Here is an 11,291-nt window from a genome sequence, read left to right as displayed (position 1 = left end):
ACTGATCATTTACGATAAGTTGTAATTAAAGTGTACTAGTTATAAGATGAAGACAAACTCTGCATGCTTTGTTATATTCACTCATTGAGGCATAAAGCCATATATTGAATGGACTGAAATCTTACGGACAGATAGGAGAGAGAGATGGAGAGAGATGTGAGATGTGAAGCGGACAATCCAGGAGGAGACACCTTGAAGGAGAAGCCAATGAAATTCAAATGCACCCAAGAAGACACACCTCAGGAGTTTTCAGATGTCCAAAGCAGGGAAAGGACTGTTAGAATGCTCTTGCAGCCGCTTTGATAAGTTACTTTAGACCCGCTCAGGGAATTCTCTATTTTGCTAAATATTCCACCGTTCGCATTGTATTTCACTTTGTAACTGTATTCCTTATCACTTTGTTTAGTCATTAAATACTTTTTGATTTTTAAATCTGAGCAAGATGACTCTTTTGATTCTTCGTTCCCGGCCGGGATAATGGTGTCCTTCACTTGAATGGACACCTCTCTGGTCCGCATGCTCCCAGCGATCACCTACATGCAAACTCAACAGTCTGAATCAGCTCCAAGTCTTGATCCGCTGTATTTGTCGTGCAATAGCAAGGACACAGGAAACACCTCGCCATCAAACTCTCTGGCTAACAAGTGTATTTTGTCAATTGTCAAGGCTGCTCAGAGTTTCCTTTTCCAGCGACAACATATATCCTGGGATAAGGTATCATAAACAGGGAGGTTTTGCGCACGCACAAAGATCTCCTTGTACGAGGACCGTCATGTTCTTTATCCTGAAACATACACATGACCATCATGAGACATGACTGGTCCAACATCTTATCTCAGCTGACACGTCATACACAGATCTTATGGTACAAACAGTCTCATCTTGTTTTGTTTAAACCCCTTCTGATTATGACACAACATTACTGCAGTTCTTCCAACAAGCTCTACACTTCAACCAAAGATGGACTGCTTCCGTTTAAATCATTTGGAGTTTTATTTAGAAAAATGGTGTCTCAGTCCAAATACTTCTGACCACACAGGGTCATGAAATAGACCATTTTTATATTCTGTCTCTTTGCTAATCTTAAATTAAAAGATTTTCCCAAGCAGTTGATAACTTTGGCCTCTTCCATGACTTCTGAAGAAGACACAAGTCAGTATGCTGTAATAGAAGCAGCTGTTCCTAAGTAAGCAGCTATTTTAAGAGGCACTTCTTAGCTAGCAGTGACCGCCTGTCGAGACTCAAATGAACTTGGTACTCTCTGATGACAGTAACCAGCAGAGTCACATCAGCAGCAAACGAGAGCCCAGGAGCTATTGCAGATGCAATGAATGCAGACGTAGTAGCATTGTAGTTTATTTTTGGCCATAAGGCCACTTTCTTCTTCAGCTGAGCCTCTCTTGTGGGCTGGAAGTTCTTCTCCAACAGAGCATCAACAACGCTGGACACCAGGAAGGCTCGTTGAGACGTTTCAGATGATGATAGAACAACATTTAAAAGGAAACAATACTAACACAAACTCCAGTTAGGGTTATATTTAGACTTGAGGAGGCAAACAGGCAGGAAATCCATCATTAGTGGCTCTGCAGATTTCACATCACCGTCAGCTCGTCTTAGTTCTTTTGGTCCCTTTAAATGAGGCAGTTTCTGCTTGCAATTATCATTGCATACGCCTTAAACGGTTAAGGCATTTGGGGTCTTTCCTGTGACAATCTCCCTAACATTTCTTCCCTTTTTTTCTCCGCGATAAAGGTTTTTTTCACATTTTCTCTGTGCTGATGTGAGGGATTTAGGACAGAGGATGTGTACAGACTGTAAATCCCTCTGAGGCAAATCTGTGATTTTGGGTTATACAAAATATAATGAATTGAATGTCAATTCCCGCACTTCCCATTGGCTGTCAAACCTTGTCCATCAAACTGTATCAACTCAATCAAGTCTTTACATATGACAATGTAACAATTTAGAACACATTTCCTCATGTATGTTACAAGTCGGGTTAATGCTTGTTGGCTCCTCTTTTACACGCTACGTTACTAATATCATAGGGATATTCCCTTTGTATGACTTGTGCTGTAGTTCATGACTGCCACCACTAGAGGGCAGTGAACCAGTCATCTTCAGGGCAGGGGAAAAGAGTAGCGGTAATGTTGCAGGGTAATTGTCTTATGAACAACTCGTTCAGAAGACCAATCAATGCTAGGTACATGATTTGTTGAACAGACGGCGAGATAAGTGATCCAGAATAAAAGATGCCGTCTAAACTGACAACATAGAAAGGACGCTTTGCATTAAGGAAAAGCTTTGTGAGGTTACAAATTGTGGACTAAAGTTCTCTCCTAAGCAAGAGAGGCCTGCAAAGCAGCAGTGTGCCAGCTGTCCTGACTGTTTACAGATGGTTCTTTCTTGAACTTTTTTGATAGAAGAACAGAACCAAAGTCCAGATAATGTATCTACTGCAGTCCCGGCAGTACAACAGCACCATTGAAAATATGGTAAATGCTGGTAGAGAAGGCAGAGGAGGTCAAACCCTACCCATGGCATTGTGCGATGGTTGAAACCCAAGTAAAACATAGAAAAGGTGGGCAGGGGGCCTCAGGAATGACGATGAAAGTTCCTCTTGCCGCCGGTCTTACTGACCAGTTTCACGTCGGTGATGATGATGTCATGGCTCACTGCCTTGCACATGTCGTAGATGGTCAGCGCGGCGATGGAGGCGGCTGTCAGAGCCTCCATCTCAACCCCTGTCCGGCCGGTGCAGCGGCACGTCGCCGTCACAACCGCTGCGTTCTGTGGCTCGACGAGGTCAAAGGTGACTGAGGTGTGGTCCAATGGGAGCGCGTGGCACAGCGGGATGAGGGCGGAGGTCTGCTTGGCGGCCATGATGCCGGACAGCTGCGCCGTGGCCAAGGCGTCACCCTTGGCCAGCTGGTGGTCCCGGAGCAACCGGAAGGCGGTGGTGCCCAGGAGGACGGTCGCGCTAGCCGAGGCCGTCCGCCGCATGGGAGCCTTACCGCCGACATCCACCATGGTGACTCGGCCCTCGCCGTCCATGTGAGTAAGTTGAGCTTCTGCAGAGTCGTCGGGGCGAGCACTGCAGTCGCTTGACCGCGACCGTGTCCGGCTGCTTGCTGATCGTCTGAGTTCACCGGCGGGGTCTCCGGAACTCCGACTGCGGCACCGTCGAACATAGCGTCGTTTGACATCTCCGTTGGCATTCGGTAGCTGTGTGTGGAAAGCAGGTGCTCCTGGGGTCCTGAGGAAGCGGTTAGTCGGAGGGTAAGGACCCCTGGCTTGTTTGTACCTGAGGCGGTCTCCATTTATGCAGCTCAAGGAGTTTGTGCGTGCCGTCTCAGTGCGAGCGCCGATGAGATCCAGACCACTGACTAAGTTGGGGTAGTGAAGGGGGGCTACACTGCGGAGGCTGTCAGTGGCCTCACAGTTATCATTCATGACATGTGACCATACATGGGTACCCCCACTAGAGGAGCAAACATGGGCAGCCTGTGTTGAAGCAGTGAAATCCCAAAGGCACAAGAAACCCTCTCTGTGAGGGGCTCTGCTGCCGCCTGAGCGCCATGGCTGAGGAGGGGCGGCTGAAGAGAAGAACGTATTGTTTGGAAGAAGGGAAATCGCGGGGAAAGCTCTGCGGCTGTCTCGCAACTCTGCCGGAGACAAAGGCCTTTGGCAAGTGCTGCCTGTTGGAAAGCGACAAAGAAAAAGGGAAGAAATAGTATTCAATTTAAGATGAAGATGCATGATTAAGTTTCTAGCTGTTCTGAATGAAATGGTAAATGGACTCTACTTCTTTCTAACCTCAAAGCTCTTCAACACTACATGTTTTCATTCAGCCATTCACACCCATTCCTTTACTGACGGGAGGAGCTACCATACACAGTGCCACATGCCCATCAGGACTATCTAACCCTCCCACCACATTCTCACAACACCGTAGGATCAGCTACACTCAACAGATGACAGTAGGATAAAAGCTATGATCGGATCATGAGCAGTGAGAGATGTGTACGTACAGCCATGTCACCCACCAATGTGGATCATAGGCCTGTTCTTCATCTTGGAGATATTGAACATGCCTGAGGAGATAAAGAAGGAAGAGATCACATTGCGCTGGAAGAAGAAGTGATGCCGTGTACACAGAGGAATTGGACACAGGTCTACCTGCATGTTGTTTCTTCTTGCTGCCCACAGCGACGCCGATGATTTGCAAAAGCTCTTTGTCGGATGCCCCGGAGCGCAACACATCTCTCAGAGACACCTCGGAGTTCCCAAACAAACAGACCTGAGAGAAGAACGACAGAGGGAGTGAGGACGACCTTCGACGCCCCCGCTCCTCTCACACAGATGAGCGCACTTGCATGGTTGGTTTACCTTGAGGCTGCCATCTGCTGTGATACGCAGGCGGTTGCAGGAGCCACAGAAATGTTCAGACATGGAGGTGATGAAGCCCACCTGCCCTGTGAAGCCTGGCACTTTAAACATCTGTTAGGAGACAGAGACAAGTGTCAAACCCAAACCCTGGGAAAAATTCCTCACTTTAGCACTGTAGGGAGTGCAGCGAGAGACACTGGCCTTTGAAGTTTGGCATCCACTTTGAAGTGTTTCCAGGTCGGGCCACTTCTGCCTGATGAGGTCCAGCATCTCCTGGTAACTCACCATCTTCTTAAAGTTCCACTTGTTGCCTGCAGGGAGGAGAGGGCAGTGTGGGTAACACGACAAGCTGGAACACGTCACTGGGATTTCATATTCAAATCCTCCCATTACTTGTTGTCAAGCAGAGCAACGTTGAGTCACCAGAAACATATTATACTTATACAAAACACTCTTTTTATTAATACCATGTTGTTGGTATAACTAGATTATCTTCACTTACCTGAAGACTGCATATTAAATATTGGCCTATTTAAGAGCTGCTCTAGTACCATCGCGGCTATAGGCAGAATGACTCAACCAGGACGTTCTCTGTCATGGGACCCGACAAAAAGAATATAATCAAAACAAATCAGATGCAAGTCAGTCATCGAAGAACACGAAGGCAATCTGGGTAGTACTCCATTATGATTCAACAGTTTTGTTACAGCAACCAGTCACACCTGGTTAAACGTATGTAACCACATTGTAACCACATTGTGTCCTTTGTATTCAAGTGTCCATCTTCAGTTCCCTTATATAGAAACTTGCTTTAGCTCCTGCAACCACTGAGTCATGGTTGGTGTTTTTCCTTCTTCCAGTTCTCACTTCTCATTTAGTCTATCTCTCCGGAGTATAGACCCCGTGATCTGTGCCACATCCCTCTTTAGTTAAACATAACAAAACCAATAGATCCAAGGGGCCATCCACTTTTTCTAGAACTCTTACATTATTGAGCAATCCCAAAATGTTTTCATTTTATTTTCACATTTAAAGTGTGAAATTGATGATTGATTTAAAGTCTACATGCTGTATATTGCAGTATTGCAGCGAGACTCTGCGGGAAGGGAGCACTCACCATCGAAGGGCATGTATTCGATGAAGCGCACCTCCAGAGGCTTCTTCTCTGTCAGCGCCACAAAGTGCAGCAGCTCATCCTCGTTGAGGCCTCGCATGACCACGCAGTTCACCTGAAGAGGGACAGCAGGACACAACGGCCCCAAGGACACCATTACGTCTCAGCTGGAAGGAACACAAGCTCATGGACAAAACCACACAACAGCTGGACGTTTTAGCGACAACATAAGCACTGGCTCAAGTAAGAGGACTTACTGGGTGTGCATTCATCCGTCTGTGATTGACTAACAGACTTTGCTGGAATACACCTCACAGACATTGAACTGCAGCTCGCCTCAGAACATTTAAGCGCTTAGCCAACATGCTATCATCTTAAGTGAGACCTGAAAACGCACGTTAAAAAGTATCTTTGCATTCCTACGGGATCTGTGAAAGACTATTTGTCAGTTTGTTAGAGGAACCACGGGATGCAGTGACTGGTCTCAGGAAGCAGCTGCTTGATTCACTGGTTCAGGCCATTCTGTTAAACAATGCCTGAGGCATTTCTAGCACAAAGAGAAAGTAAGAAACAACCGTATCAAATGTACTTCTCACTTCCTCTTCCGGTGTAATAGGACTAACAAAAGACAAGTTGCTAATAACAAAATATTTTCCCTGAAAGAATTCCAAGAAAACCCACAGCACTAACACAATCATTTTATTATGAATGTGAAAAAAAGAAAAAAAGAGTTGAAATCAAATACCTTCACAGGGTTGAAGCCCATTTCGATGGCCATATCTATGCCCTCCATCACCTTGTGGAACCCTGTAACAAAGAAAGAAAAGGTTGTAAATTAATAATGAGATGATTGGTTATGAACCTTTTGCATTTAACACCTTCACCATCCATTCATTCTATTTATTTGTTATTCTGTGCAACTAATTCTAATTATGACTGAGCTAAACTTTGTACTGATTACAGGCTCAGAGAATGCTTTCCTCCTCATGCCGGTACTGAAAGGTCGGTCTCCACCTTCCACAGACGAACCACACAGAGCTCGGCCAAAGCGTTGTCTCCATTCACGTACGTTTAGATGTGACAGGCTCTTCGGTAATTGAGTGGGACTGACCCACAACAAGCACCACCGCATTGATTTTGTCCCTCCACCACTTGTCCTGCATCTGACATAGTAGGTCAAATACCCAAATTACCTTTCCGCCTGACAATGAACTCAAACTTAGCGGGGACCAGGGAATCAAGGCTGATGTTGATCAGATCAAGGCCCGCTTCTTTCAGCTTAGGCAGAAGCCTGGCCAAGTTCATGCCGTTGGTTGTCACTGCAATGGTCTTCAGGCCCTCCAACTTCCTCAGTTCCTCTGCAGAAAGAGAGAGAGAACATGGGACAGTAAGAAGGGAGGGAGACAGGTAGAACAGAAGGAACACACACATATACAAAAATCCATGTTGCGCATGCGCACTGACGACCCAGATGTCTAAAGGCTCCTCGAAGCCTGACTCCACCCGCAGCCGCTTAGCTTCACTTCCTGCCCTGTCATGTCACCCCCTGTGATTGTCTGGCGTGTCCTTGATGGTTTACGTTGAATCTGTTTTGTCTGCGCCTGTCCTTGCCCCCATGCATTTTGATTTTGATTCATTAAAGTACTTTTGCCTTCAACTCTGCATTTGAGTCCTTCTGGCAACGGCGCCACCCAGTTGTGACCCCCTAGTTCAACATATTACATGTTACACCCAGTGGGATTCTGCCTCAAAGATGATCACCTGTGTGTAGTTTTGTGTTTAAAATACAATTAAACGGTGTCTAAAATACACGCTTTGCAAAGTGATTACTCATTAGTTGTGTATGTGTGTGCATAGAGAGAAAGACATTTTTTTCCTTCTTTCCTAAATGTGCCTTTATCTGTGGCTTTTGTGTAAAGTAGCTCAATAGCAACTTTTGAAATATCTTTACAGAACCCATCCCAATAACATGGGACAGCTGAATCCTGTTTCCACTAGATCAGCCAGGTCACAATGGTGTCTTGTCATATGACACAGAAACAATGGCAGCTCTTCACAAGGCTGTTGGTGGCCTGTGATGCTACATCTACTAAAACATCACCCATAGGTCACTAGGGCTGTCAACGAATATGCTATATTCGAATATATATTTGAATAGTTGATAACAGGTTTAAACTTAAAGAAATTACCTATACAAGTAGTTATGTCTTGTTGTATAAATTTTTCCTGTTATTGACGCGCCTAATGCGCAACCAGATATTCAAATATATTCGAATATCAGTCTTTTTTTAAAGCGAAGTTTGACACCCCATAGGTCACACCACTTTGCTGTCTTGGTGCACGTAATGCTTAAATCACACATGTCTGATTGTGAGGGGACGAAATGGTACGTCAACAAATCAGGCTGTAAAATCGAGTCATCAGACAGAGCACATAGCGGTAGAGTAACTAATCAATTTGTGTGTGTCAGAACCAAAAGACAAGCATGGAAAACTCTCCTCCTTCTCCTTCTCCTTCCCCTTCCCCTTCTCCTTCCTCCTTCTCCTTCCTCCTTCCTCCTTCTCCTTCTCCTTCCTCCTTCCTCCTTCCTCCTTCCTCCTTCCTCCTTCCTCCTCCTCTCGGCTAAACCATAGCTATACCTCTTCAGCTCTGCTTTTTAACCAACAACATTTTAGGAGTAGTGGTCACGGCCATGTTTCTACAAACACTTTAAGCTGAGACAAAGTCTAGTTGCTTACTGAGGATATCCACTATGTCAGGTTTGATGAGCGGCTCTCCTCCAGTCAGGCGGATCTTCTCCACCCCCTCGCGGACAAAGAGGCGAGCCAGGGTCAGCACTTCCGAGGTGGTCAGCAGTTGACTCCGGGGCGTCAGCTTCACCCCCTCATCTGGCATGCAGTACTGACCTGATTATGAGTGCAAAGGGTTGACAGATTTCACATCAGTCTGCACCAGATGGGAGCATCCAGTGGAGGGGGATTAAACAGCCATTCTTTCCTTTACATGTCCTCATTATGTTCTCAATATTTTCATAGACAAGTACGGAATAGGAGAAACTGAACTATTGTTAGTGCTAAATCTAATTCTATTCAAATGCATCAAATGGTCCTGAGCAACAAGCACATGAAAGCATAATAATATCAATGCCATTTCATTTTTTCCTCTTTGTTAACTACAAGAGAAGGAAACCTGTGCCTCCAGGTGGTCGCGGTGGCCATAGTATTTACAGAGGCAGCCGTTACTGATGTTCCTCAGTTGTTGTTCCTTCAAGCAGCTGGATAATAAGTCCTTCATGTGGCACAGTGGGAACCTCTACTCACAGCGCAGGTTGCATTTCTCCGTCAGGGAGATGCGCAGGTAGCTGTGCCTCCGCCCAAAGCTGTCAGTCAAAAACGCTGAAAAGGGTAGAATGTTGTCATCGTTCAGCCTCTCCTGGAAATAAAGACGACAAAAAACTCATCGCTCACAGATACGTAGCAAATAATAATGGGAATTCTACTCCACCAGTGACAATCCGTTTGTAATCATACACGGTGGTAATCTATTCATCGTGACGTCACCCCTTCGTTTGTAGACTGCTACTATGAAATTGTGCAATTTTGCCATCCACAGATTGTTGGTTCTTTTTGCTCCCAATACATTTTGGAACGTGAAGTAGTGACGTCCAATACAATGACCCAACAACCACAGTAAGCCTAGCCCTGACTCATAGCCTTCTTTTATGGTCTATTTGACTGTAATGGACCATCATTTACTAAATTAACTGAATTGAAGAAGACTTGAAAACTAGAAATTGGGACCATAAACTCATGTTTACAGAGTTAATAGATACAGTCCTTTTCTATTAAAGTTCTATACAATCTGACTTTTTTGCATCTGGAGGAGTCGCCCCCTGATGGTTAGCAAAGAGAATTGCAAGTTTTAAGACTTATATAAGAATTGAACAGTTAAACCTGTCAAATTGCCTCATGCCACTTTAGAGAAGGGGACAGGCCCCGCAAGTGCACTGAGGCAGCTGACCTTTGACCTTCACACTGCCTGTTTTTTGCCCTGCTGGGACGAAAGGTTGTTTTACTCCAGGGTTTCGCTTACACGCATTAGACCACACAGGAGCATCTCATTTAACGTCAGCTGGTGTAAAAAAAAAAAAAAACATGGACAGATTCTACGGGATCATTGAACACGGCCGTAACGTTACCGTTACTGGTTGTTAAATAAGTCCCCTCACAGGACGAAGGTCGCGGATAACGTTAACGTTACATAACAATCTGACACAACGTATTACCTAACACAACTTCAATCATTCACTCAGACCAGCTAATAACTATCAGCTAACTAATATAACCATATAACGTTACCCGTCTGGACCCGGTTTTCGGTGATGACGCAAAGTTGGCAGCAGATGAAGTCGGGTTTCCGAGTTCAGCCTCATCTTCCTTGTGCGTAGCACCGGAATACCGCCGCCAAATGTTCCCGTTCACGCCGAAGAGTTTTTTAAAATGTGGTAAACGGGTTCGTCGCCCAAACAGGCGGCAGCACATGCTAACGTGCGAAGCCATGTCTGCGTCTGCTTCTGCTTACTGTACTGACCTTCTGTCTCGCTCCGCTCGGCAGCGAGTGTCAGTCAAGCCGGGGAGGGATATCAGGGGCGTGGTCACCGCAATTTATGGCACACGCGCAGGTGCACGCTGGTTAATGTAGTCCATGGGAAGACACGTGGGGAGAAACTCGGCGAATTAAAACTCACGTTTAGAGTCACATTAAAGATCTTGAAACTTATTTTTCATCTCTAAAAAGTAAGATCTTAATCATGTTAATTGTACACATATTGTTTAAAAAATACAGCGCGTAATAAATTACACAGTAACAGACACACCAAACCGCAAAATATCAAAGTTGAAGATGAGCTTGACCGATATTGTTATCAATAGATATTGTTATAAAATCAATGTGTGGAATTCTTTTGGCCAAGATAAATGTGTAGTGATAATCTGATACCCTTACAGCTAAGTTGTTGGTTTCTTTGCTCCAGTCTTGCTCATTGTGCTTTTCTCAGAGTTTAACGTCTGTTCATTAATTTATTAAATAATTTCAATCTTCCCTTCACCTTCTCAACTCTTCTTCTGCGTTTCGATTTAATGCTGCACTGTTTGCTCTGTAACAATCGATACATGGGGCAGTAACATGCGGAAGCCAATCCCCAAACACAAATACTCTAAAATGCAAGGTGCTTAATGCAATACCTAAATGCAGAATGCAGACCATGAGGCACGTGACGAGATAGATCCCTAGTGGGGCACCTGCCCTTTTGCCCTGGCTGAGAAACGTGCCCCTTCTGTTGGGAGCCCAATTTTTTCTTCATTCATCAATATTTAAGAATGACAATTACTCTCTCTGTCGTCAATTCCCCCAAATATGTTTTGGTATCCGACGGGGCATTTATTTGATTGATTTATTCCTGTGAGAATTTCGCCCCAACATGCTCCGCGGCGCTCACAAGCCCCGCCCCTCCCTCCTCCTCCGCTTAGTGCCGCTGAAAACATTACGTCGCAACTGGTCCGACGGTTCCTAAAAAATATACAAACAAAAAACTAAAAAAATCCGTGATTTCAAAGCCTTGTCCAGCTGTTTTCTGATATTTGTCATTTTCAATGAAGAGAGAGGGAGAGAGATACAGACAGGCAGGCAGACAAATAAGACAAGTTCACTAGTTTTGTTTAATTTAATTCAACTATTGAAATGAAAGGTGGGTTAAGTTGAGCTACGTGACAGTGAGGTATATTGGTGG

At 45.0% G+C, this 11,291-nt stretch overlaps 1 protein-coding gene across 1 annotated transcript; it reads right to left on the bottom strand.

The window, feature by feature from the left end:
* Positions 1-974: 974 nt before the first annotated feature.
* On the bottom strand, positions 975-10,149 carry mocs1 (molybdenum cofactor synthesis 1). The gene is made up of 11 exons (XM_040199890.2): positions 9,862-10,149; positions 8,824-8,935; positions 8,242-8,409; positions 6,697-6,861; positions 6,249-6,310; positions 5,507-5,618; positions 4,591-4,700; positions 4,390-4,500; positions 4,180-4,300; positions 4,047-4,094; positions 975-3,698 (listed from the first exon to the last, which is right to left on the bottom strand). The coding sequence occupies exons 1-11, from the start codon at positions 10,060-10,062 to the stop codon at positions 2,596-2,598; spliced, it is 2,313 nt and encodes a 770-aa protein (XP_040055824.2). The 5' UTR covers positions 10,063-10,149; the 3' UTR covers positions 975-2,595.
* Positions 10,150-11,291: the final 1,142 nt, after the last annotated feature.

Source organism: Gasterosteus aculeatus, chromosome 15 (assembly GCF_964276395.1).
Source record: "Gasterosteus aculeatus chromosome 15, fGasAcu3.hap1.1, whole genome shotgun sequence".
NCBI classification, from domain to species: domain Eukaryota; kingdom Metazoa; phylum Chordata; class Actinopteri; order Perciformes; family Gasterosteidae; genus Gasterosteus; species Gasterosteus aculeatus.
This window is presented reverse-complemented; position numbering and strand designations above follow the sequence as displayed.

What these genes read in the sequence shown, in the direction of transcription:
- mocs1 (XM_040199890.2), bottom strand. Translation starts at nt 10,062, where the DNA reads ATGGCTTCGCACGTTAGCATGTGCTGCCGCCTGTTTGGGCGACGAACC. An exon ending in CGAATACATGCCCTTCGATG is followed by an intron (nt 4,701 to 5,506) that starts GTGAGTGCTCCC and finishes TCCTCCCTGCAG; the next exon opens with GCAACAAGTGGAACTTTAAG. An exon ending in CAAGAAGAAACAACATGCAG is followed by an intron (nt 4,095 to 4,179) that starts GTAGACCTGTGT and finishes TTATCTCCTCAG; the next exon opens with GCATGTTCAATATCTCCAAG.